Below are 26,955 nucleotides of genomic sequence, written 5' to 3'. Positions count from 1 at the left end.
AAAATACTGTAATTAATAAAATGCAATAAAAAGACATGGAAAACAACGTTTATGTTGATGACTATACCAGACTAGAGCACAGGAAACCATGCTTCATTTCCACGATGCAAAAAAGACTGATTTTAAGCGCATACTAAAAACTGCTAAATAGCTGTCTTCTCTTGACCCTAATTTCCTCTCCTCCCACAACGAAGGATGAGAATCCAAAGCACTTCACGTTTGATTAAACGGGTTCTTACACTAGATTAAGTAGTATTTAATACTGGATTAAATTAAATTAGTTTTAAAGTTTAAACTTCAATATTTTACTTGATACAAAACGCACTAAAGCACAGAGACTAACCTTTTCCTCTCTGCTTTTTTTCTTTTTGTTCACTGAGCTTATCCAAGGGTAAGTTTGTCATTTCCACCCCATACACCGTTCTTGCCAGCACCGCTGTTAGGGAGTCCATGATGTTGGCCCACTCGTTTATGAGCTCCTCCCAGTCCGTGAGGGCGGACAGAACGCTAAGCAGATCATCCCACAGCTCCCGAGAAATGTAAACGCTCAGGTTTGCTCTGATCCAAGCCACAATGAGGGTCTGAGAGAAAAGAAACGAGTGACAGCTCGTGCGTTTCTGGCAAGCGGGATTCAGCACGCCAACATCAACCCAGGTGTTGATGAAGTCAACACCGACCTGCACATCAGCACTGATTACTCAGGATGCGCAGGTAGTATGCATAGATATTTTTCATCAAAAAAACACTCCCAGAAATTTGTGAGTAAATAATTGTGAAAGTTACTGACTACAGAAATCGGAAAAATTCTGAAACCTACTTTTCAGGTGGTCTGTATGTTCTCTGGTAAACCAAAATAATGTGCTGTGTACAATAATAATAATAATAGAACGAAGAACTGTCTCGTATACCTACGGAACGACTGTAGTGCTTGAGCTATGCCAGAGACACTCAGACCTAGATACTGGAGCTCAGCATGCAAAGTACAATACAATGCATAACTGTGTTCACCTCATTCGGCGTGACTCAGTTTTGACGTGCCAGCTGAACTTCTAGGAAAACAGTTACGTCAAGCTTACACTTTAGAGATACTCGCTGGAGACATCCCCCAAAGCGACTGTGTGCCTGCCTGTTCTACCATGGTTTCTAACAGAGCCCAGAAGAACAGATCAAATCAACTGCTTGTTGCACCCGGAATCTGTCTCCCTCTGTTAGGGAACAGTTCACAAAATAATTACTTGTATTACTGCAAAGGAGAATTTTTTCATGTTTTACGAGTAGGTTCAACAGTACTTAACTCAAACTACGGGTAATCATAATGAAAAATCAGCATAAAAACCAACCAACCAAAAACAAATCCAAACACTCACTCGGAAAAGTAATCCCGACATGCTTTGAGCGAACATATCCTTTATTTGGTTTTCTTTTGGCTTCTGCATCACAGCTTCCGTTATTCTAAGCAGTATCTGTAACATCTGTTCCCTGGTTCCAAAACAAAATTGTACTTTTTGTTCACACGTTCTGTTAATTGTACTTGTTAATTTTCACATACCAAAAAACCCTCTTAATTCTCCAGTAAGCCTTTACATATCGAGAATGTGATCACACCTCAGACTTCACAGACCATTTGCAAAATAACATTAGTTGGCTACGGACTGCAAAAACTAATTTTTCAGAAGGCGAAGTCAGGAATTGAAACACCAGCCGGAACCTTGAAGCCAAACAGTACAATGATGTAGACTCTGCAGAACCTGCAATCTCACAAATCAATCCAGAGGCAAGTGTGACTCATGTAATAAGGTCTATCCCTGATTCCCTACCCAATAATTCTCCCATAAAGTTTAAATGTTGATAATTTTCTCTTAAATGATGCAGACTATATGAAGCTTACCATGTCTTTTTATTCATTGACAGTTCCATTATCATGCGCCTAAAGATACTCAGAACTGCTTTGCAAGCATCAACTTGCTCCTTCAGAAGCACCGGGACTTCAATGCATGGTTCCAGTAAGAAAACGTTCGCAGAGTTTGTCAAGAATACCTTCAAGACAGGCATTTACAGTCAGTTTACACAGTATCGGAAATAAAAAAAAAAGTCAAGACTTAAAATAAAATACTCCTTCTTCTCCAGATGAACCTTTCACTTCTCTTAGAGCAAGTTTCATGTTCCACCTGTCACTTTATTTTTCTACATCATTCCAGCAAAAAGTCAGGTGGCATTACAGACCCAACAAAGGCCCGCGTGGCACAGTATGGGTTTTGTAGGTACCTCTTCGGTTCAGTCACTCCTCCAGCTACTCATTTCCTGGCATTACATGCTTGAGCAACCACCAATACTTCCAATAAATGAGGTTCAACGAGAGCAAAGGTACAGTTCTGATTAATTCCTAGCATCCACAGTAGGAAAAAAAAAAAAAAAAAAAAACACAAAAAAAGCCCCTTTGTCTTAAAATAGATGTCTGGCTCTAATCCATGGTCACGTGGTTTAATCTTAATTTTTAAAGAGTTATAAATTAAGTCCAAATCAAATCTTACAAAACCCATCAACTGCTGGTAGTTTTCCTTGATCTCAGAGACTATATTATAATTTGTAGTGTAAGTCACGTGATTACGTAAATTAGAGCCTCGCAACCTTTCTATACATCACACCTGTAACGCAGCTTGAGCACCAGCTTTAACATTTTTGTCCTCATCTTCTAATATGCATCCTCTGTTAACAGCACTGGTAAAGGAGTACGTTCTTCCCCAGCTGGACGAGCGCTTATGTCCTGAATGGTCAGAGGAAAGCTTTCAAAAACACGTTTCAGTTAGTGACAGAGCAGAAAGGAATACGTCCATATTTATTCATAATCCTTTAAAGCGTCAAAAGCAAAAACCGGGAAACTGTCATATCCTACATTCATTTCAGAAGGAATTAACGCCTATTATTTCTTAATCTCTGAGCAGACAGTATGTGGAACTTAAAGGTTCATAAAAAAAATTTTAAGAACTATGTTATTTGAAGTATTTTATGTCACATTGTGTAGTCACTGACTACAGTAATATTTTAATTTAAGCCTGGCAAAACTGTAAATCCCCTACAAAAATCATCTGCCAAACCTTGTAATTCTCGCGATGTTTTTACAATTTGAACCTCCTTCTCAGTACAACAAAACTTCTCTTTAAATAGCTTTGAAGAGAAGCTTCTCTTCTTAAAAGCTTCTCTTTAAAATAGCTTCACAGTGTCAATAGTGTCGAAGTCAACTTTTACTGATGGTTCAATACAGCATATTAAAAGACGATGCAGTTTGTATCTACACTTCAATTTCCTAGATTAAGGTGTCTGAATACAAATATTTCACCCAGTATATAGAAATTAGTAGATACTTTCAAATTCTTAAGTAACTACCGCCAAAAGGAAATATTCCTACGTGCACCAGGCCATCAGACATTGTAAATTTTAACACTGCAGAACGTATTAGTATTTCTTCCATTAAGTTCTTGCTATCCTATTTGTATAGACAGCGAATTATCAACAAATGACACTTTTCAAAATAGCTGCAATCTTTCCCTGCACTCACAAAGGGCTACGGAACACTCAAGATTTATTTAAAGTTCTGGACCTTGAATAAAAGCATTTTTAACTCTGGATTTTCCATGCATTTTTAAAATTGTTAGTCATTTCCAAAGTGAGTTTAAAACTTAAATCGTATATCGTAGGCGAACAGAATAAAAGAAGTAAAACTGATATCATACATGTTTACCATCCGTTTGCACTGATGAATCCTCTAAGTTGACAACAGCGTCCTGACTGTCTTCCTTTTTGTCCGGCTCCTCCATGAACACAGGTTTCTCTTGCAATATCCACTTTCGATAGACCTTAACGACTTTTCGCGTTGCTGATACATCAGAAGGCGGCAGTAAAAACGCCTAAATTTAAAAGTTAACTAATTTTACTATACAGGACACAAATGTCCCTGCACAGACAAACACCCCCCCACATAAATAATACGTACCCATACATAATACAGCTCAAAAAAGAAAGGATACATGATTTTTACTTTTATGCCTGTACTAGAAGGAGTTAGGATTGCTTGACAACCTATGCATATACCTACGTTGTTCACAATTCCATAACTCTGAATTCCAAATGACTTCCATGCCGTATTTGTTCGCACAAAAAGGAAAAGCTTGGTTCTGCTCCTTGCAAGCTCTCTAACTTAATGTGGATTCATCTCACAAGCTGTTACTCGCCACAGAGGTCTGGCAGGTTAAACTTAGGTACTGTGCTACGCTTTCTGGAGAAGGTGACTTCATATTGTAGCGGCAGTATATGACGCGAAATGCCATTTCGGCATGCGTAGGTATAGACAAGGCAGTAAGCTGTGATGAGGGTAACGGTGGCTGGCATTCGATCCCTTCTCCCTACACTTTTGGAAATCAACACCATGAATTTACTTTCAACATGCTACTCAACGTCTGTATTTAGGAATCATCCTGTAAGACTGTCCTCTCCAAAAGCTTACAAAGGCCAGACCTGCTGCGTCTCCACATTTCTGGGAGTCTTAGGAGACTGAAAGGAAAAAACAAAAAACGAACAAAAAAAAAAAAATCACAGAAGACCTTTGCACTGCGGTGAACAGGCACAGAAATCAATGTCTGAAAACATCGTCTGGTACAAAAAAAGTGTATTTTGCCAACAAAAAAGAAAAATCGATATGCATTACATTATAAAACTACCGAAAGAGATGAAAACACATTTGTCATACTAAAAAAAATAGGTCCTTTCAACTATGAAGAGATTACCTACTCTCTTAACGGGGTCAAAAACTATACCTTTTCTATACCGAGGAACTATACCCTATCCTAAAACTATCACAAATGTATCTTGCTCAGGCTGGGGGAAATCTTTGCATCACATAGTACACTTCCTTGTCTCTTGTCAGCACGAAGTGCAACATCCAACAGCTGACTTCAAGAGAATTTGAAGGGTTAGCAAAAGCAAGTTCCACTATGCCATACAGCAAGTACGCGCCATTTCGGAGAACGCCTTCCCAGACGCTGTCGACTTATTAAGGACGCAGAAACTGAAAGAGCCAGAAGCCAGCTGCTAGAATATTGAAGAAACAACAGCTCATCAGCGGGATGAATGGGTGCTACACAGAATGCTTTTAGAAAGGCTAAGAACTAGGGTAGAAAAAAAAAAAAAAAAAAAAAAGAGTGGAGGAATTCACAGGGACTGGTGAGATTCCTGCAAGGGAGAGAGAAACACAAAGAGGATCCAAATACCATTATCTGTTCCAATTACTGAACGCTGATCATATTGAATAAAGATAAGCGTACTGCGTCACGTTAGCCTTTGTAGCCTGGAAGGGGGTCTAACCTTAACATGCTCCTAACACACACCAGGGGAGGGAAGCAAGCCACAGCTGCTCTTAACACACGCAAGTACTCCTGCCTGCCAAAATGCCATCCCTCCCACTGAAAAGCACTTGGTCCAAGGAGCTCCTAAACCCTGCCACACAAGGTACTTCACAGCAAAGCAGGTGTGCTCCCCCAGCTGCTGGAGAGTGTCTTCCGCACAGTTACGTGACCTGGAACCGCGGCTTCAACCGATTTCTAGCTTGGTGCCAGACAGCAACAACAACGAAATTGGCAGCCCTCCAGTAGGTCCACGTGTATTTTTAATCAAAAACAATTGAAAAGATGTCAAATTAATGAAAAATACTAGTCACGTTAATGAAAAATAGAAGCAATCAATCTTCAAACAGATATTAAATACTGACCGCAATCACAAGAACCTTACTAATTCAAATAAATTTGCAAGCTAAAAGCTCTTCGTGCACCTTTAAATCACGTCACACTACCAAAACCAAGCAAAGCGGCGCATTCAAATAAGACACGTTGCTGTCTAGCATCAGCAACAAGCTTCAGTTCCTACAAAAATGTCATAATTTTATAGTTAAAACTAGACCTAGGAAGGACTCCAAACTAAAAGGGTGCTGGAGTGATTAGCGTCAAGTTTGATCAGTGACCTGACCAACAGCCTTCGCAGCGTTCTCTCTCATAACCATGATGTTTCCTTTGAAAAAAAAAATAATAAAAAAAAAATATATATATAAAAAAGTAACTAAACATACACACTTACTTGTCGAAACACCTCATTAACAAAGTTAACATATCCTCGAGTGGATAAGAGGATTCTCTGCACCATCTCATAGACGGTCCGATGCTGCTCTTCGATGCTGCAGAGGCTGGAATTGCTGAGCCTTCTGTCGGACAAGGTGCTGCTGTTAGAATGGTTTCTCTCCTGCTCGCTTGCGTAAGGCATACTGGTTTCCAGCTCTGCGTTTTTATCTTGGTTTACAACACCAACAGTCTACACAGGAGAAAACGCAAGCCTAAGTAAATAACTGAAATAGCGTCCACCAAAAATCTGGAATGCTTACATAGAACTCAAGGTACTAGTGCGTTGTTTTTTTTTTTTTTTCACACAACACACTGGGATCCCAGCAGTCAGGAGGTGTAATCTTCCACCTACTACTCGATCCAAGAAGGAATTTGGTCTTACACTCTACATGATGAGCACTTCATATGCACCAGCTCCCGAGCCCAGAACAGCCAACTGACTTGTCTGCTCCGTAAGACAAGAATAAAAAAGGGAGAGGGGCAGCGGTGGGAGTGGAGGAAGGCACAGACACAGCGGGGAGAGGAATCCCCACATCCCTTCATTTTTGGGAAAAGATCGATCATACCACTATACGTGGATGATATTCTTACACATAATTATTCCTGACAACTCTTTGTCGGGTTTTGTGCTGACACTTCATGTATTTTGCAACATCTCAAACCACGTCTGCCTAAAATGATCCAGCCAGGAGGAGACAGAGAACTAAAAAACTGCTTTTGAGTTACCAGAAAAAGAACCCAAGCTTACACTGACTCAAAGCATCACCCAGACGCAGTTCTGCTTTATGTTCACATGAATAAAGCTGCCCCCTCCGTTTGACCAAGCGAGCGGTAACAGAGCAGCAATAACATCTCTACTGCTTTTCACAATTAACTTTTTGGGTAAGATTCAGCCACTCTAACAAGGCACAGGCTACGGTCAGCGAACATCAAAACTACTAAGAAGTCAATGTGTGCCAAAAGCTGGCACACAGCTTCAGCTAAGTGATAAATTTTGACGAGTTTCCATTCAGAGGGCAGCAATACTGTTATTCAACTTAAGTATTTATCTGGTGTCAGCTGTCTATAAAATTCAGTGAAAATAAAAAAATCTTTTTCCAGCCGAAGTCTGTTGGAACGGCACAGCAGTTTATACAAAAGGTGGGATTTCCAATGAGAAAGAAAAGATCGATTAAAAAGAAAAGCACTTTCAGCAGGTAAGCTACACTTAGATGGTTTAGGGCTTCAAAATTCTACAGTGAAGAACTCCAAAAACAATTGACCTGAAAATATACAGTTCTAACATAATAGCTAATATACGCTTTTCCACTGAATACAGATTTGACACTGACATACAATTCAAGAGAAGAATGTAAGCTGACCTGGATCCTAATTTTTTAACAGGAAGCCGGAAAGTCTCTTAAAAGCAGCAGCATCTATTTCTATAAAATTCATCGTGAAGTGCCTCATCCCAGAGAAGCCTCAACCAGCAATTTGAAAGTGAAATATTTTTTCTAATATCTCATTGTAAACAGCTGCTAAAATCAAGAGGAAAAACAAAGCAGCCTTTGATGTTGCTGGGAAATGGTCCGTGGTCCAAGTTTGACAGCTTCCAGCTAAAATTCTGAAAGTTTAAACATAATACTGATGCAGCTAGTAAGAGAAACAGCTATAAGGAAAAAGATTTCTAGTAAATTACTAAAGGGTTTTCCTTGGAGGTTCCCTCCTTCATCAAAGAAAAAATAAAATAATCAAGTGAATATCACTTGTAATATCAAATAAAACAATCAATGAATCGTTCGCTTAGGGGCAGCATTTCTTTCTTGCTTCAGTTGCCAGTGCACTGCGATCATTTGCAAGGTTAGCAGGTATGTAAGAAAAGAGAGGTAAAACTTTAAAGCACACCTGAATAATTTTAGGGAGCACTTCTCCTCCATTTTTTGTATTCTGAACAGCAGTTAAATATTTCTTTTCAAGAAAGAAGGTAACAAGCCACTTAATAAAAACAACGCGAGCTGCCATATATGGGATTTTCGTGCTGTAGACATTTTCGTTGTTTCGTGTTGCAGTGATGTATACTGGTCTTGGCCTTACATCGGGAATATCTGGTGAGATAAAAAGAGAAGATATAAAGAAAACCTAATCTTAAAAAACTGTAATTGCTTCCAGACTCCGGTTAAATGTATCGAACACGTCACCAACAACATTTTCTCCATACGAAATAGCAGATGCAACGACTGACTGCTTTTATCATATTAATGGTTCTATTCTATCGTAATTTTATTACCCCTAAAGAAACGCAAGAACGTAAAAGCACGGATCTTTCCTGAAGGTTGTAATTTGTATCATGCAAAACAAAGGAAAGCAAAAGAGAAGGGCTGCAAAAAGAAGGGCAAAATCTGAAACAAAACAACCACTCCTACTACAGTGTAAGTTAATTCTATAAGTTTCACAGATGTTTATTAATAAAGTACAGTGAGAAAGAGAAGATGGCTCTAGAACACTCAATAGTGCAAAGATTAAGAACAAGGATACTTCGCGGATCGGAAAGAGAAGTTAACTCAGGTGCAAAGAGCACCGCACAAGCTGAAATAAAAGAAAGAAAACACATGGGAAGAAGTGGAAGATTGCCAAAGGGAGACAGGTTGGGTTGTAACTCATGCAGACGCTTGCGTTTAGGGGGGGGGGGGGGAAATCACTTGTACACAGCTGAAAAACATGGAAGGCCTGGGCTCTACCTGTGAACAACACAGCTGAAATGACACTGCGGTGATTTTCAACACTAAATATGAAACTGCAAATGACAGGAGTTAAAAGCCAGAGGAGGGGTGGGAAGGATGATGAAGAGGCTGCAGTACATCGGATGTGCATCAACAACACCGCTCCTATGGCCTCCAATACATAATGCAGTAGAAAATTCGGAACAATGTGAGTGTTTCTGAAATAACATGCTTTTAATCCTGCAACTGTCGATGTACATCTCCATTTCCCTTCCTTTGCCCCTTCATGCGCATTTTCTGTTCAAGGAAACAAAAAGTGAAGTAAAAGCGACCAAGTTAGCTACTCCCTCACACTTGGGCAGCGTGCTGGTTCTTCAAAAAACCCGTCAGAGAGCATGTTCTGTCTTCATTACATATCACAGTTAAGAGTCCTCGCTGACTCGATATAAATGCTATGCCAGTGGAAACGTCCTTAGAAAAGGAGAGTCAGGTCAGCCCTTATGCAGTGATGAACAGCAGCCGCCTCCTGGACTGTCTCAGAAAATCAAAAGTTGTGCTAGAAAAAAAAAAAATCAGAACCCGAGACAAAGGAGGAAAAATCCTCAATTCAACAGAACTAGAGTGATATGCCAGCAGGTAACAGGGATGCTACAGAGAACGTTATTTCTTTTTCTACTTAAAGGACAAAATTCACTACTTACCAAGAACAGGTTTGTAGAGGTTGGTTAGCTTTGTAAAAGATGGAAACAAGTGAGGAAGATAGTATTTTCTAAACAAGGTAAAGAGAAACTTAAAACCAGTGTCTTGGTTCTCCTTATTCTTCCACTCTAAGCTTGCAGCCTTTGTTATGGAGTTAAAGAGAAACAAACAAAAAGCTTTAAGTTAATGTTATACTGACAGTACTTCCACACTGAATACAAAAGATAAACAATTACACTTTAACAAGAGACATAAAAAATTAGCACCACCCCTAAGAAACTTTACGAGCTGCGGTAGGAATATAAGATATTACCAGGAAGGCTTTAGCGCAGCAAAGAACGCTAGCACGTGCGTGCTGTTCTAAGGGAATGAAGCACAAAAAACGTCGTACTGAGGTTTTTAACAAATTTGCTTCTTACCTGTAAATTTAGACAGAGTTACTATAGGCTGCACTTTTTCACAAATATATGTGTCATCAGAAACATACTCAATGCCCACGTTTAACACGGCTGCACACACATAGACAGTAAACAATACTCCTTTGCGAGATTTGACTCAAGGCACAAGTGATTTCCACTGACAAGGAAGGGGCTGACATCTACGTTTGTTTTTAAAGGTACTCCGCTGCTCTTGTGTAGATCAACACCAAAGAGTCAGACGCGGACTTTCAAGCTGTTCTTTACTAACAGTTTTGAACCGCGATTCCTTGGAAGACTGTGCCAAATTTTGAGGGAGTTGCTCTTTCCATATTAAAACACCTTTAATTTGGAATAAGTTGCACATAACCAACACGGGTGTGTTTTCTTTGTTTGTGTAAGAAAATCCAATACAATTTCAAATAAGAAAGGTAAAAGTAGACATCTCTACAACAAAGCACTTTTTCCGCTGATGATTTAAACCTGCTTGGGTTTTAGTCTCTTACATCAGTTCTCTTTTTGTGAAACTCAAGTGAGCACTGAAACCGTTCATCTTTTGACATATGCTTTAAATTCAGGCCCACCTCTTTTTTTTTTTTTTCCTTTTTCTTTTTTTAAGCAACATCAAAAGACTACAGGAGTCTTAATATTTTTTTTTGCAGTAAAAGCTCTTAGGAAAGCCTGTCCAACTGCATATAGCAGATAACAATTTCACTGAATCTATATCCAAGATGACAATTTATTAAGTTAAAGACAAACTGACTTGTTTACATCAGTCACGTCAGATTTATTTATTTATTTTCATTTAAACACGTTTGCTTACTTTAATCTGTACTAGAGCTTTTTCCAAATCTCTATAAGTTGTGGAACTTGCAACGTCCTACTTTTGCAAAATACATATATAGAGCTTGGAAACAAGACTACTGAGTTTTTTTATATAAAGATACATGTATCTAAAATGTTATGTAAATAAACTGACTCTCATTAAATTCTACTCAGTTGCAGACATAAGTTTTCTGGAAGATTTAGATTTGCTCTGTGTTCTGGCTCTGAGCAATCTTTCTGCACTTGCATCAGATTATTTTAATTTCATCTCTCGTCTGCGGCAAGAAGGGTACTGCCCAACTGTGCTCCCCTTTACCAAGCAAAACAAATAAATGAATCCTGATGAACCAAAATGCAATTGGATTCAGCGTAGTCAGGTTTTTTAGATCCCAAACGCGTAATAAGAGTATAAAAAGAACAGTGAAAATATTTTTTTTTAACTAAAGCATTGTCAGACTCTGATATGTAAAACAAAGAGCGCCATGTAGGAAGTTGATAATTTCATTAATTTCATGCAGACACTTTTCAAAATGAGGCATTTATTCAAGATGACAAAACCTCTTCCAAATATCATTTTAGTCTTGCTTTTTGATACCAAAAAAAAAAAGTAACTCAAAGTATTTCATTATCTTTTATTTTTTTTAATATTGAGTTCTTTAATGTTCATTGTCTATAGTTCCCACTTTATTTAAAATGTTGCTTAATTTGTACTTTTTAAATACGTACATTATCTTAATTTCTTTCCTGTACAGATTAATCTGACCTATTTATAATTAAAATTTTGATGTACATGTTACTTGCATCCTTTTAAAAAAAAAATTTAAAAAAATCTCAGAAGCCATGCAGCCTGCTCTAGGTGAACCTCCTTTGGCAGGGGGTTGGACTAGATGATCTCCATAGGTCCCTTCCAACCCCTGTGATCTTTCCTTTTTCCTCTCTTCCTCCAGTGGTCCTTTACATGTCTTCTCAGCTATGTACGTGTCCAAAGAGAACAAACGGCATCTTTCCTCTATATCAATTTTCTAAGTGTGACCTCAAGCACATATAACAGTCAGTTATCCTGCAAGTTTGGATAACATTCATGAATTCTTATCACAAGTGTGAAAAACTTCTTATTTTCACCAAAAAATGGCACAAGGAAATACCTTTGGAATTACTTTCCTTTTGAAAACAAGAGTACAAAACTGCAGAAGACTGCTGCTTCCTGGGGAGGGGCAAAACCAGCTCCGTACAGATACAGCGTAGATTAGAAGTTCTGCCGCAAGTACATTCCTCCAAATATGAATAGTTAAAAAAAAAAATATCCTCCGCACCTGAATTACCATATATTTTAATAGCAGCTGAAGAAAATAGCAGGTTTGGTCTTCAGCAATTTTCTCTCCAGAGACAGCTGGCAAAAGTGGGGTTATTTCTTCTGGAAAAATCTTAGCTAAAATGAAAAGAACATGTTTTAAACACAGAAAACCTGAAAACAGTTAAATAAAATATATTTTCTACAAAAAGACTAATTTGGAAATAATCATTAACGTGCTACTAAGTTGTACAAAGTCAAAAGTCCAGTAACTGCCTGGGCTTCCCGTATTTCCTCAAGTCCTACCACAAACCATCAAGGATGGCACCAGCTGCAACTTACTGCAGTTTGATTGCACAAACAATCGCTGCAGATTAACCAATAAGCTGTAAATCTACACATCTACTTATTTTGCAGTAACGCGTTCATACAGCTGCATCTCAATTACAAAAAAAAAAAAAACCAACCAAAACCAATAAACGAACAACAGGATCCAATCGTTCTGAACTGGGAATGACAAGCTCAGAAGGCTATATACGGCTGCAACAAATACATCTCTGAATTATAAAGGCAAATACCATCTTCCCCACGAGAAACTCTACAGCTCCACAATGACCTCAGTGGAAGGGGGAGACAATACACACCCATCGTAGAAATACTGTTCATTCACTCACCGTCTGGCGAAACAGGAGGACTAATGAGGTTATCTAGTGTACAGGGACCTCGTGAGGACATAATAGGTGGAAAGCCAGGCACAAGGCACGCAAATATTAGTATCTGCTCGTCCGCACAGTTAGTCTGAAGCGCTTGAAGCCAGAGAAGAAACAGTCGGATTCCTTCACATCTTATCTACAAGGGGACGATTTTGTAGAAAAATATATTAAAACAAATTTGTACGTACAGTAACACAGTTAAATAATTAAGAAAAGGCAGGATAACTCCTTTCATCCCAGCTACGCGTTTGTCAGTCTTTCCATCGTACCGAGAGTAATCACATTGTTAATTTAATCCCAAGCAGAGAAGGGTGGGAGCAAGCTGTACCCAAGGCGGTGACACTCCAAGCGTTACCACTCCAACTTCAGAGGCCAAAAAAGTCCTAGTTCCACTCCCCCAGTTCCTAGAGCCAAATGCATCTTGGCTCAACCTTAAAAGGGGCTCTGGAAGCCCAACAGCGAGTGTAACGCACAACCAGGGAGCTGCCAATACTTCGTGCCCTACTAAGTCTGAAATCTTGGCCCGCAGAGGTCAAAGCCAGCGATCGTCTTCAACATCATTGGCATCGGAAGATCCTTGTGAAAACTGAGATGCAACAAAACCACCCAAGGTAGCGCATTCAGTAAGTTTCTTAAGTTTATTTACTGTTGGGTTTTTTTTATTACCAAGATACAATTTTAATTTTAGTAACGTATTTAGAGAAAGGAAAGAGAGATTCAGAACTCTTTGGCAAACAAGAAATCAATGTGTTTAATACAATATACTTAATGCTAGAGAGATCCAAAAAAATAAAAGTACTAAGCAAAATACATTGATACCTTTCTCCAAGTAACTTTAGGTTATTAAACAAAGGTCATTAGAACAGCAAAACAACTAAAGATGATAATACTAAAATAGTCTAGGATTACAATAGTAAAATTTATGATTAAAAGGTGAATAAGTAAAATTAAAAAGCCTGAAAATCTGAAAAACACTAATATTGGAAAAATGTAAAGCAATATGCTTCATAAGAATTAAAGGAAAAAGCAATACGAATACATTATCAAATAGAAATACCTTGAGAGAATTTCCAGTGTGCAAAAGTTTCTTCAGAATCGACCCTGGATTAGAAAAATTAAATAGGCACGTATCAGATACTAAGGCGGTCACTTTCCATCAGAATGTTTTTTACAAAACACTACAAAAAAGGCTAGTTTAATGCCATTTACTACATGGCTTCTGCCACTGGTCTTTTAAGAAAAAGAAAACTATGGAGTGAAAAAACCCCAAAGTGAATCTCATTACAATCGTCATCAGTGTTATAAGATTAAATACAACGTATCTTTACAGTGAGGTACTTTGGTTTTAGTCAGATGACAATTTCTCAAATTATTTTCATTAAAAATAAGATATCCAGGAGAAATTTTAATTTGCTAGATTTGGAGAAATCAAGAAGTCCAACTTGTAGGATTAACACGTTCAAATACACTAATATTGACGATAACAATAGGAAAAAGATGCTAGCAATCTGTGCTACATTTGTATTTATAAAACACAGCTATTCAAATCGTAAAATAATTCGATTCCGGATTTAGAAATAGCAGGCTAACTGCCCTTAACTTCAAATGTCTGACCTAAAAATCAGGGAGAGATTATACATCAAATGCTTAAGTTAAAAAATGTTTTTAATCCAATTCTGATAATAACAACAGGATGTAGCACTCAGCTGTTCCTTCTCCTGGATCTGTGAATTATGTGCATTCCTTAAATGTGATCCTTCCCTTAAGATCTCACCATTTCACAGTATTAAGTGGAAATTATTAACATATATAGCAAATACATATTAATGCACATGAACATTAAGTAAAAAGCAAATCCTAAGGTACAACTGTAAATAATTGCGCCACCAAATTTTGTAGCTCATTTACCGGACGCAGGTAAAAAAAGTTATCAAATATGACTATTCAAGAGAAGCATAAAGAATATGTTAGCTCTAAAACAACTGACTAAAACCAATTTGTTCTGGAATAATTCAGATGAAATGGTAGTAAAGTGGTCAAGCAGATGTCTGCTTTTATTTTTGTCAGTGCTAACTGGAAATGTGACAACAGCCCTTTCCTTGACCTTTAACTTCCACTCATTATTTTTTCTGCAACAGCAAATTCATTGTTCTGATGGAAAACATGGCAGCTGATGAAACAGTGCTAGAAACCAAACCAGACCGCAACAAAAAAAAAAAAACTACTTAGAAGAAATGTGACCTCCCGAAAGCAGCATAAAATTTACTTCAACAAACAGCAAAACAAAACATTAGGACCACTTTGGTAGCTTTCGGAGGCAGAATTTTCAAAGTAGTGATGAAGCAAAGATTTTTAATTCCGAGGAAATTATCAAGTTGAGCTACTTCATTAGATTTCAGGGCGTTTTGACTATCAAAATAAATCTATTTCACCTTTCAATATTTCTGCACCCATTTGACTCTAGCTTTATTCAATCTGGTCAAATGAGGAGAGGAACAAATTAGGAGACTAAGGGGAAAAAAAAAAAAAAAAAAAGCAGAGCTTTACTAACTCCGCGACTTTTCTCTGCCAGGCTCCTCCTATTCCTTCCCTTGCTCCCGAAGCCAGAGTATGTACAGAGGACATTGTATGTAGGAGCATGGGGAAAGAACGGACGGTCTCTCGGTTTGACCAAGTGAATGTCATTCGTCACAGAATGGCAGGGGTTGGAAGGGACCTCTGGAGACAGACCATCTAGTCCAACCCCCCTGCCAGAGCAGGGTCACCTAGAGCAGGGTGCACAGGAACGCCGCCAGGCGGGTTTTGTACCTTGTAGGTACCTAGTGCCTGTCACAGCCAATGTCATATCCTACACATGATGCTTGGCAAATCCTCCATTATATGAGAATTAGCGAAAGGCAGCTGGGGCCAAACTTGCAGAAATACCACGTATTCCAAATTCCACTTATAAAGGCCAGTAAAACTGCGGACCGCTCATTAAAAGAAAAACTGTTCAAAAAGAGCTACTAAAAAGTTCATATTTTCGTCCTTAATCTCTTTCCTTCACTATCCCCGCTCTAAGCCAGAAATTCCTCATTTAATTCCCACGAATAGCGTGACCGCTGAGTGTTTCACAAATATTAATGAACTAAACTGTACAGCGAATACAGGAACATCAGAGAAGAAATTAAGCTCCTGTTCACTGCAGCAGTCCCATGGTTGGTGCTTAGTTTAGCACGGCCCGTGCTCAACTGCCAAACAGCCTCCTATTCACAGCATAAATTTTACAGAATAAATTTCCAGGAAGTGGCAAGAGTCCAATCCAACACAGTACCTATCGTAAGGCAAAGGGCAACGTTTAGTACTACAAATTTGTATGGGCATCTCACACGTGATCGCTTGCAAAAGACCATCATAATACAAATTTGCAAGAGTCACATACAGATTCCACAACCCTCCTCAATCTTAATTTTTGGTGTTGGGTCTGTGAATACAAATGGGGAACCGATTAGAAAAAGATGTGTTGGTTTATAACCCCCATCATCTCGATAGCTTCTAGCACGTGAAAGAGAAGAAAGGGAGGAGGACCTAGGTAAATGCAAGAATATTAAAATTTAAAGAGCATTCGTGCAAAATAAAAGTGAAGCAGGCAACCAAAACCACACAAAGCAGGGAACGCACAGAGCTGATGCAGCAAGTAAAAAGATTTTCCATATGCTTCGAGAATTTTCAGCTGCAAGTGTCCTATGTAAGTACCGTTTGTATATGGGCAATACTAAGGGACTCTGTGGTTAACAGGACTTGCAGAACCAGGGAAGCGACTACACAAAGCATTGATTTTATTTGTACTAGAGTGTTTTTAAACCATTCCTTCTTACCTATACTGCGAAAATGCCATCGATAAAAAATCCTCTCAGGTAGTAGCTGCAATATCTTCTGCAGGAAACAAAACTAAATAGTCAAATTTTCCATAACAAACTGGCTCATTCAGAGGATAGAGAGAAACTAGTACACGAGACATAAATGAAATGGTAATATATACATAGAGAACACAATCGAAAGCAAATACCTATCATCATAAGGACTCCTGCCCATTTCTTTACTCTCTTGTTATGGAGAAAGATACTTGGAATGGTCCTGAACAAATATCACGACACGGTCATGAACCCCCTTCCCTTTCCCACTGCCTTGCAAAACCTTAGTATTCCAGAATATAAACCGACTTCAAATGAAGGAGTTACAGATCTCCACGAAGCTCACTTTGGGTTACGTTTTTCTGAAGTGTCTGGTAATGACTACCGCTAGATTGATGCGGTCCAGATTTTGAGCTTCTGTGGCTTAGGTCTGTCTTTTCATCAGCTAATGGGGTCTGAGCTCCCAGCTAAGGCAGAGATGAACAGCGGGTGCAGTTATTTTTACTGGGAGATGATTTACCTGTGTTTTCAGCTGGTGAGCGAAACCGAGCCAAATTACACAAAGCTCGACTAATTTAATTCGCAGCACAGGCAGTTAATAAAGCGCTTATGTGGAATAATAGGTAGTGGCTTGCCTCCGTAGTTTTGGACTGATCCTAACAGAGGCAGATCAAACAAAGGAAAAGGTTGTGGTCAAACCCATTCCCCCTCAGTTTTGTTACGCTTCAGGGCGCCAACAAAGCAAAGCAATTTAAGCATATGCTTAAGTGCTTTCCTGAATAGAGTCTTATAATCTTAGTCGTAAAGAACATTTGTCGTTATTTGTCAGTTTAGTGGATGGTAATACTATTAAATAATCGGAATAAATCAAAACTCTTTGGGGGTCTTGGGTTAATACGTCTTTTAAAAGTACTTTAACTTAACGGGCTCAAAGACATCTTATTTTCCCCCTTATTTTCTCTTTTTTAAACTATTAGTCATATAGATTAGGGCTTGGCAAGTAGGTGTATGTATTAGTAGTACAGGACTGCTAACTTACTGCTCCTCAGTCTCAAAAAAAGTGATAGCACAAACATGGTTTCACATAGATTTCGCAGAAAAACGTGCCTGGATCTTTTCAGCCATTGAAATATGAATTAAGAAGATGTATTTAAATGAGAAACTAGTTTTCAACATCTACTTTTGGAAATAAAATTAAACTCCACCATGTTATAAATGGCTGTCAGCCAGAGTTCCTTCTAATTATCAAACAAAAATCACTGGAACAAACTTCTGCACAACAAAGCGCCATTGAGTTTTCAGAAATACTACATGCAGGATGCAAAATGAAGGACAAGTCATTTAAGCAACGGTGACCCATTTGTTGGTCTTTTGCACATAAAAGCTCACAAGAGGAAATACAGCATCACAGCCAAGAAAGCAAGAACTGGCATTTTATGCAATCCTTCAGAGACGGCCAACGCATGAATCATTACTGCTGTTAAAAACAGCATGCTCAAGAGATGGAGTAAGACAGACTTTTTTTTTTTTTTTTTTTTTTGAAAACAAAGTGCTTCAGAAATTATATACAACACTCAAAATAGAGTCTTTTTGAATATGGAACATTCCTGTCTCCATGGCAGAAGATGGAAGTAATGAGAAGTTTGTAGACTTAGGGAACTAGACCTCAGGCCACGCAGACAGACTGGTCTTCCTTCACTTCTTTACCATAGCACATGCTCCCCAAATAGTATTTGGCATTTCTAAAAGTTTACCTAGAATAAAAATATAAATCAGGCTCATCCCTTCTATGTTCTCATCGTATTTTGTTTCAGCTCCCCCCCCCAGGACGCCGTGGCAGCAGGGACAGATGGAGCGGGCGGCTGGTGGCCAGAGGTCTAGCTCCCCATCCATGGGCAGGAGGAACGCGCTTGGGATGAAGGATCTGACTGGCTAAAAATGAGGCCATGATTCACAGTTGGGCTTTACCTGTTAGTTAAGGACCACGTTTCTGCCAACCCGATTGCAGGATCCACAGACAAAGAGTTACCATTATCCATCTAAATATTAAAACACTAGCAGCCCGCCACTTCTCAAGACTCTTTCTGATATTAATCTTTACTTAACTTGGCACAGGGCAGAAAGGAGCTTCTAACCTAAAATCACAAATACTTCAAGTTGCTGCAAGAGCGGTGGCACCCTGCACGCAGAGTTCGGTCGATATCCAGCACACGTTAGACCGATCACACACAGCGTGCCCAACGCGCCTGAGGAAAGGCTCCTTTAAACAAAAGCCTAAGACAAACCAGTAACAAAAAACTGTCCAGATTCAAGTATCAGAACACGCTGCAGGGAGGAACCTTCAAAACATCTTCACGTTTATTATGGAAAACCAGACAAAACCACATATATTTTGTTTCCATCATTTAAATAATCGTAAGAAGTACAGGAGATCACTACAACAAAACCAACTTCCTTTTACAGGCCACACTAACAAGATACCTTCGGCTTGTCTTTGGATGCAAATTCTCTCTCATTTGTTTCAAAACAGTAGTTTTTGAGAACACACTGTATTAAACTTCCAAAAAAAAAAAAAAAATCAAGCACCGCTTCTGTATCAGAACGTTGCATTAGAAATTTGTCAAAATCTGGTAATACTACTAGTGAAAATGCTTATCTTTGTATATGTCAGATGTTACGGTAAAATGATTTATTGTAAAATAAAAATTATCGTTAGAAAATATAAGCTTACATCACCTAATGTCTGATGTATACTTAGACACCAGGCACGGCATACTCATGTGTTATGAATGAAAGTTTGTGAAAGTAATCTCATGACATGCAAGTAAGTTTTCCTTAGCTGCCATAAGAAACAGTACGTATTTCCCAGGAGCTTCAGCAACGTTCTTAGAGTAATTTTACAGCTCGCGTATCCCAGCTGATTCAGGATCAAAATAAATAACCACGACCTGTGAAGTTATTTCGAAACAGAACGGCGCATTGAAGGAAGCTGGGTTGTACTACGCCCTCCCTGCACGATGCAAAGCATGTTAACCCTAATTTGGGAAAGGCCAGAGGCACTGCCTTTACTGTGCCATGGAATCTTTTATGCTACACAAACTTCACCCAAACTTGAACACAAAGTTCACTCCAGAAAACAATTCAAGGGTTGAAATACAATGGGAAGAGGAGAGAAGTTCCTATCTGAAGAAAGCTTCCATATCCCGAAATCTTTTCATATAGCAAAAATTGAGACACTTAAATCATTTCCCGTGCCGTTCTCCTTTTCAGCATCTCAAAACCGAGGGGGGGGGGGGGGGGGGGAACATATATATCTGGATGCACTTTGGAAAAAATGCGAAGATGTGATTAATCACCTGCATAGTACTGCCAAACAGTAAACAGAAGTCATTTTCAAGATGCAAATTAGATTGCTAGCATCACAGCTACCTACTGAAGATATGAAAGGTTTGTAGCAGATTAGAATGACTATGAGCAATCTAGATTCAGAGTCCACATTTGCTCCTGCAATCCAAAAATAAATTACCATGGTTAAAAGTCTACGCTACTAAATAAAAACTTCGGAATGTTACAAGTGAATGCAAAATTACAGCTGGAGTGCCTTTTAACTAGTAATTTTCGCATGTGTGCATTAGAGTCCCCAGACAAAGCGTGACATAAGAATGCGTAAGTCATGAACAAGCTCCAGTTGTTGTCCTTTCAACTTAGCTTTTCCAAGAACATTTTCTACACCCTCCCAACCCCTGGTGTTCTAAAGAAAAAAAAAAAAAAAAAAAAAAAAAAAAAACCCACAAAAAACCACGCATATTGCTATTCCTATAAAACAAACAATAGTTTCTTCCACTCCAGCCGAGACTTTTAGTGATATCGCTGTGAATCCAAACTGGCTATTGACATCTTGTTTCTAGTTTCACAGTCCACTAATAAGAAATATTTTAAGAAACCCCACAGTGCGAAATAATATTGCTTTTTCGGAAAACACATAGATCTATTTAATGCTTAGTGCTTTGCCGCATCTATATGGTAATCCATTATAGCACACTTGAAATAGAAATTAGGTATTACTACTGATCAACACATCAGGGTATCTGTCAGTTCTTTTAACTGATTATCCATAGTTCTTTTTCTTCTGGACTTCCTGCATGACTAGGAATAATGTTAAGTTTAAATCTTAGTTTACACAGGATGCTGCTTTTTGAAAGACATCTCTCTCTCTTTTATCAAAGTAAAATAAAAAAATACCAAGGTTTGTATTTTAACGGAATCGCCCTGACTTAACCGATACAGCAATTTCTTTTAAAAAGTCTTATTTTTGCCAACTTTGTTGGATCACATCCCGATTGGTGGCTTTGTGCCTATCACTGTGTGCTGCGCTGCCCTGTTGTAGAGCGAGGAGGCGGCTAAGGCTGTTATCAAATCTTACGCTGAAGATCCCAAGTGTTTTCCAGCTTAACTCACACAGAAGTGAGACGATAAACATTGTGGTTCTGCCTTCCAGAGCTACAAGAAGCTGTTCTGTACCGTGCCATGCAGGCTCTCTCGTTAAACAAAAACAAATGTGTTCTTGCTGATTGAACATGCTCTCACAGGCGATGTCAATGACAAGTTCCGAATAGCATTAACTCCGGGAGAATGGATTCTGAGAAAAAAAAAAAACTAGCTTTTTTCGCTACAACTTTTACACGATAAGGAGTTTCTATTAGTCAGCGGCGGGTGGATCTACTTTAAACCAAGTCAAATGTAGAACGGCTCTCCCGTGCCTCTATGTTCAAGTACTGTTTGGTGGTATCTCCACAAGAGCTAGAGTGTTCAACTACTAAAATCTGCAGTCGTTTAGAAATTTCCCAGCTACTATTCACCGATTTAGACAAAGCCAAGAGCCTGATGAAGGTAGTGTGCCTGCAGCAGTTCAATCTACATAAAGGAATACTCCATTTATTGCATCAATAAATTATTTACAGTTACTCGTTGAGGGAAAATGTCTGCCCAAAGCATGCAAGGTACTTATTCTTGCCCTAGGCATAACATTGAACAGTAAGATCTCTGAAGTCAAACGTACGCAACTTACAGGTAGAATTTACAACAGAACGCTGTAAGAATAACATCAATATTATTTTAAGAGCAATAATAGGTGAACCAATTAGAATTATGGCAGAACAAGCTGTAGACGGTTCCAAAAGTAATTTTCTATGTGTAGGAAAGAAGGGCTTATAAGCAACTTTATCGCTGTAAAACGAATCAGGCCTCTCTATTGAGCTCGAGAATCATTCAGCCAAGTCTGGGTGACAGACTTGAGGTTAACCAGTGGAACTGGTGATCCAGTAGGCGCAGGCAACCAACTGAAAAGCCGCAACAGAACCTACAACCTGAATTTAAAGCACCAGCTCTTAACGGTAATTTGATTTCAAGTGTAAGATAACCTGCAGATGGGGAAATTAAGCCACCGAGCTGTGCAGATATGAGGAAAATGCAAATAGTAACAAGAAAGTTAAATAAAGGGGAAAAGTTAAATAAAAGGGATAACCCCAAGAAATGAGAAATCAGGACGTGTGGCAATAAGAACTCAACCATCACTTGACTTCATTATTTCTTGTAAAGAATTTTACAAGTACTTTTCACACTGGCCAGTTCCAATACACAATTAATTTCTGCAGAATTCAATTTTATACAGTTTTATCACAACGTAGCAACATCCTCCGACAAGCAAACCATCCTAAGAAAATGTTACAGATATAAAAGAACATCCTTTTGCACATTCATAAAAAATAGCAACACGGCACTAAAGTCTTGTAGAAGAGTGATGAATCCAAAAGTACTGAAAGTTTCACTGAAGCACGTTTTCATGAAATTGAAAGCGACCTGCTAAAAATCACCACCGGCTTTGAGATGTATTTTAAACTGCATAACCAATATTGCTAATTCACACAGTAGTTTATATAAAGTAGACCTACAAGGTGGTGGAAGAATTTGATATTTAAAATATCCGCAGCAATCTTAATCAAGAAGAATGAAAGTTATACATTTTAAAAATTATATTTATGTGCATTACTAGGCAGTACTAAAAAAGAAGTGTATCTTCCTAAGCTGCATCACTGCACAGAGCTATCTGGTCACCCACCACCATAGCAGGTGTTCCTCTGACAGATGCAGTGTATTTACTGCATATGGTCTGTAATCTACTTTTCAAAAGGGTTCCTAACAGACTATAGCCAATTATAAACCTATACTGAATTATCATTAGCATGTGCAGAACAAGTAACTTGGGCACATCTGCAGTAATAAATTTAGGCGATGCAGCTGCTTCTGTAATCGTTACCTTCACATTCTGATAGCAGACCAATCCACGTGTCAATGGATTTATACCACATCTTAATCTTCTGAGTGCGTGGCCATTTGTAGTCTATATTTAGATGTGCTTCTAAGGACAACAACACTGCACTAAACCCAGTAGCTACAGCTACAAAATAAACAGCTCAAAGTTTATTGATTATCACCCCGAAAAACGTTACACGATGAATTTGAGTGTGTCTAATACAAATACTGCAGAGGCTATTAGCACATTTATATTCTCTTTTACATCCACTTAGTATTTAAATCCACCTGCTGTGTACGCACTCAGGATACTCCAAATCAGACCTAGGAATGACAGGTTAAGAATTCTGCTGTTGAACTTCTAAGGTCAAAACAGAGAGCTCTGTCTATTTCTGTTTATAACCACAGCTAGCCTCTCCTCATTTCAGCAAGGCTAGGCTCTACAGATAGAAGAGTCTAGAAGCATAATCACAGCAAGGCCAGTATGAGTTACATTAGATGCTGTTCCAGAGTTGTAATTCTGTAAATTCTTTAAAAAAAAAAAAAAAAAAGAAAAAAAAGTTGTGCTTACTCTGTGTCCGGACCCAAGGACTTACACAACTCACATTTTCACCAAGTTCAAGAAACCAGGAGTTCCACACAAAACATGGATTTACAGAAATTAAGAGATTACAGCATAAACAACCCTCTTTGTGCAGGCTATATGAAAAAAGAGAGTATGCTTTTATAAAGAAGGACCTGTGAAACACAAGGGCGCTTTATGTTATAGTAATGTGCACCGGTAAAAAATAAACAAGGAAAAAAAAATAAATCAATACTGAGAAGCTTTCAGCATGCGTATCATCTGTGGAAGGCACGAATGCCTAACCCTTCTTCTCAGCTACCTACAAAACTGCAGTGAGACCTGAACTACACTGACAGCATCTGAAAAACTTCTAGCAACAATAACCGCTACTCTAAGTGACTTTGGGAAACTTTACTACATTAGAAAAACTATCTGAAAAATTCTAAGAATAAAATATTTCACGCAGTGAACATATTAAATCAGTGTAATGAATTTTATGAGCGCATCAGCCTGAGAGATGTGGCTGTTCTTAACTAATAAAGCGTAATTACAGAGAATGGAGAGAATTTGATCTACGCGTTGTATCTAAACCATCGGTCTGCTCTTATTTCAGTACAGAGGCAAAAAAAATGCAGTGTCAGAAGAATCAGTATCTGATGCTGCAAGAAATACTTTATTATAAAAAAAAAATACAAGCTTTCACAATCAAATGATGGCATAATATCTTATGGTACCCAGAAAACTTAGGTAACTGCAGTGGATCCTGTTGTGAGTTCTGTGATACACAGTGCTCAGCTGACAGCTGTAACAGTGCCCTCAAATCACAGAGGCCAGTGATACATGAAACAATATTAACACGTTCTGAAAATATACTACAAACCTGGAGATAACTAAGCCTTACCAGAGAAAAAAACAAATTTGCTTTTCACATAATTTTGGCCTTTTAGCTGAAACAGGGAAAAATAATACAGATAGTTACAGTTGCTGTATCACTTCATGAAAATCTATTTGGAAAACGACAAGGCCAAAGCACCGTAGAGAATATAAAATTAGATCTAAGAACATTGCAATATTAATTGTAAAAAAGCACTTTACAAAGTGAACCATTTACCTTTCATATTACTCCCTTTTGATTAATATTTCTTCTATGATATGTTGTTTGATGTTGAGTGGCCAAGCTATGTAGCCAACGTGTAAAATTAAGGCTTCAATAAACTACAACTAAGTCACCTTAGTTCTCAGATTTGTGGAAAAGGCATTTGTTACTTTTCCTTAATATACACACTAGGTGTCACTCAAGAACAGCAGCAAAATACCCACCAAACTATACCAGAAAAGGCAGAAGTCGATTCCTTTCATAAATATTTTTATTGATTTTTAAACTGTTACCCCTCAGCACATGGATTCTGGATTTGTTAATCCTAAGTAATTACCTATTTAGCTAATTAGAAGAAAACTCCAGGAAACCTCTGGCTCATGCTGACATCAGATCAAGTATGGCAAGCTTAACAATCAATTAGTTTTGTTTCCTATGGCTTACGCTATGAATGTTTAATTACTTGGCATTTACATTTGTTCTTGTCCTGTGTTCAGATGCATTCTTGGTCTGCGCGTTAAAAGGCGCTCCAAAAAGCTCTTTTCCTACAATGCATGAAGTTATCGAGCGCTGGGAGTTACAAATGGATTGCAAACTGACTTCCACAGCAGATAAACACCATGAAGCGGATCGCTCCCATTTCCACATAAATATCTTAAACGATTTCTTCTTCCTCAAAGCTGTCGATGACTAGGCTATAATATAATTCTCCTCGATCGGGACCCAAAGCAACACTTTGTTCATATATGTGGGGTGTTTTCTTCTTCATACAGTATGTTCTCCTGATGTTTTTAAGCAGTATTAAATGGGCACTTATTAGCCACCCATTTTCAAGACACAGGAATGTATATTTATTCACTTTAACCGGGTGAGTAAGCGTTAGCTATTTTCCATTCAATGACACAGAAATGTAATTACTTATTCAAGACCACAGAGTAAGTGTATTAATGAGCTCACACTAAATTGCACAGCCTTGCTCAGTAGGTGCCGTGATACCTTCTCCGCTGGGGGTGGGGTGGGAGGGTGAAGAATTTCTCCTGCCCCAAATACGATCCTAGCAGATATGCGAGCTCACATTCTCTGACACAGAGAATCTTATTAAAGATTCTTTTACTAGCAACATAAGTAATAGAAAATACAATTTGATTTTCAGATTTCAGTCTGACAATGCAGCCTTGTAGTTAAAGGGGTAAAGGGAGGGAGAAGAGGAAAAGGGAGATGAACTTGCTACATCATAAAAGTCAGAAGATGAGACCAGAATTTCATGTCAACATTTTCATGGCCATTTTTCATATTACAGGCATGTTAGGCTAAACAGCATCATTCTTATTGTCAGTATAAACATTATTCTAACTACAAACTATACATTAATGCAAAAATATGAAGCCATATACTTCTGAGGTTTTTGGTTTGGGATGGGTTGTTTTTTCTATTTTTAGAGGAAGGGATAAGAGATGAGAACATTTAGCCTTCATTTTAATTTCAGCTTCTAGAGTCCCATTGAAAGTTTGGATTCTTTTCCTACCACCCCTACCAAAAAAAAAACCCAGAATATAAACAAAGACAACATTTCTATGATGTGATACTCAAGTAAAAAGTTAGTAGTTGGATTAACAAAGAGAAATCACCAGAAGATGTGTGTATCTACCCTTAAGAAAGAAGTTAGGCCAATTATTTACCTAATGAATCATTTAAAAAAAAACCCCAAACAACTGAAGACACCACTGATCTCTGACATCAGAGACAGGGAGAGTTTATGCTAAGACTTCTGGTGTGCATTATAAAAACTTTTTCGTGTGTTAGGCTTTCATCTGCTCCAGTGATATTTTCTCGCATCCAAATATATGTAGGTAATAACTCTTAATTAAAGAGGTCCCTTGGAAAATGATCTATCACAGCCTATTCTTCTTTAAGTTAAAGACATCCTAATTTGATTATGCAAAAGTTAACTAACATTTCCTCCCTAGCACTGCAAGTGTTATGACTGCTAGTGCTGGGAAGGATATGCTTCCGGAAGTGAAAGAAGCTCCACTGAATTTAAAAAAAAAAAAAAAAAAAAAAAAAAAAGAAGGTTAAACAAATTAACATTTCACACACTCAGATCAAACTGATACGCAGTAATTGACGGCTCTTATCCTTTTATTTTCCTTGTGCTGCGAGACCAAATACTCCGATTATAATAGATGCCTCCATCTGAAAGGAGTAGAGCCCAAACTCCTGCTGTGACATGTTCAAAATAAACATAACACTGAACTTCATGCTGACAAAGCATAGGCAAAAAG

General features: G+C 38.3%; 1 protein-coding gene across 2 annotated transcripts in view; it reads right to left on the bottom strand.

Moving 5' to 3' along the window:
* The window catches only part of RALGAPA2 (Ral GTPase activating protein catalytic subunit alpha 2), a 139,000-nt gene that overhangs the window by 101,278 nt on the left and 10,767 nt on the right, over positions 1-26,955 (bottom strand). For both annotated transcript variants that reach the window (XR_010070149.1, XM_063327950.1), the window contains exons 4-15: positions 16,665-16,737; positions 13,865-13,908; positions 12,769-12,943; positions 12,117-12,232; positions 9,565-9,703; positions 8,049-8,248; positions 6,124-6,354; positions 3,732-3,905; positions 2,646-2,783; positions 1,889-2,037; positions 1,368-1,479; positions 344-581 (exon numbers count right to left, since the gene is read on the bottom strand). Coding sequence is in view for 1 of the 2 variants with exons in the window: in XM_063327950.1 (XP_063184020.1) it covers positions 344-581; positions 1,368-1,479; positions 1,889-2,037; positions 2,646-2,783; positions 3,732-3,905; positions 6,124-6,354; positions 8,049-8,248; positions 9,565-9,703; positions 12,117-12,232; positions 12,769-12,943; positions 13,865-13,908; positions 16,665-16,737 (1,789 nt within the window). In the remaining variant the exon portion in view is untranslated. The remainder of the gene's footprint in view (positions 1-343; positions 582-1,367; positions 1,480-1,888; positions 2,038-2,645; positions 2,784-3,731; positions 3,906-6,123; positions 6,355-8,048; positions 8,249-9,564; positions 9,704-12,116; positions 12,233-12,768; positions 12,944-13,864; positions 13,909-16,664; positions 16,738-26,955) is intronic.

Source organism: Chroicocephalus ridibundus, chromosome 3, assembly GCF_963924245.1.
Source record: "Chroicocephalus ridibundus chromosome 3, bChrRid1.1, whole genome shotgun sequence".
Classification (NCBI taxonomy): domain Eukaryota; kingdom Metazoa; phylum Chordata; class Aves; order Charadriiformes; family Laridae; genus Chroicocephalus; species Chroicocephalus ridibundus.
Note: the sequence above shows the minus strand (reverse complement) of the source record. Positions and strands in the feature narration are given on the sequence as shown.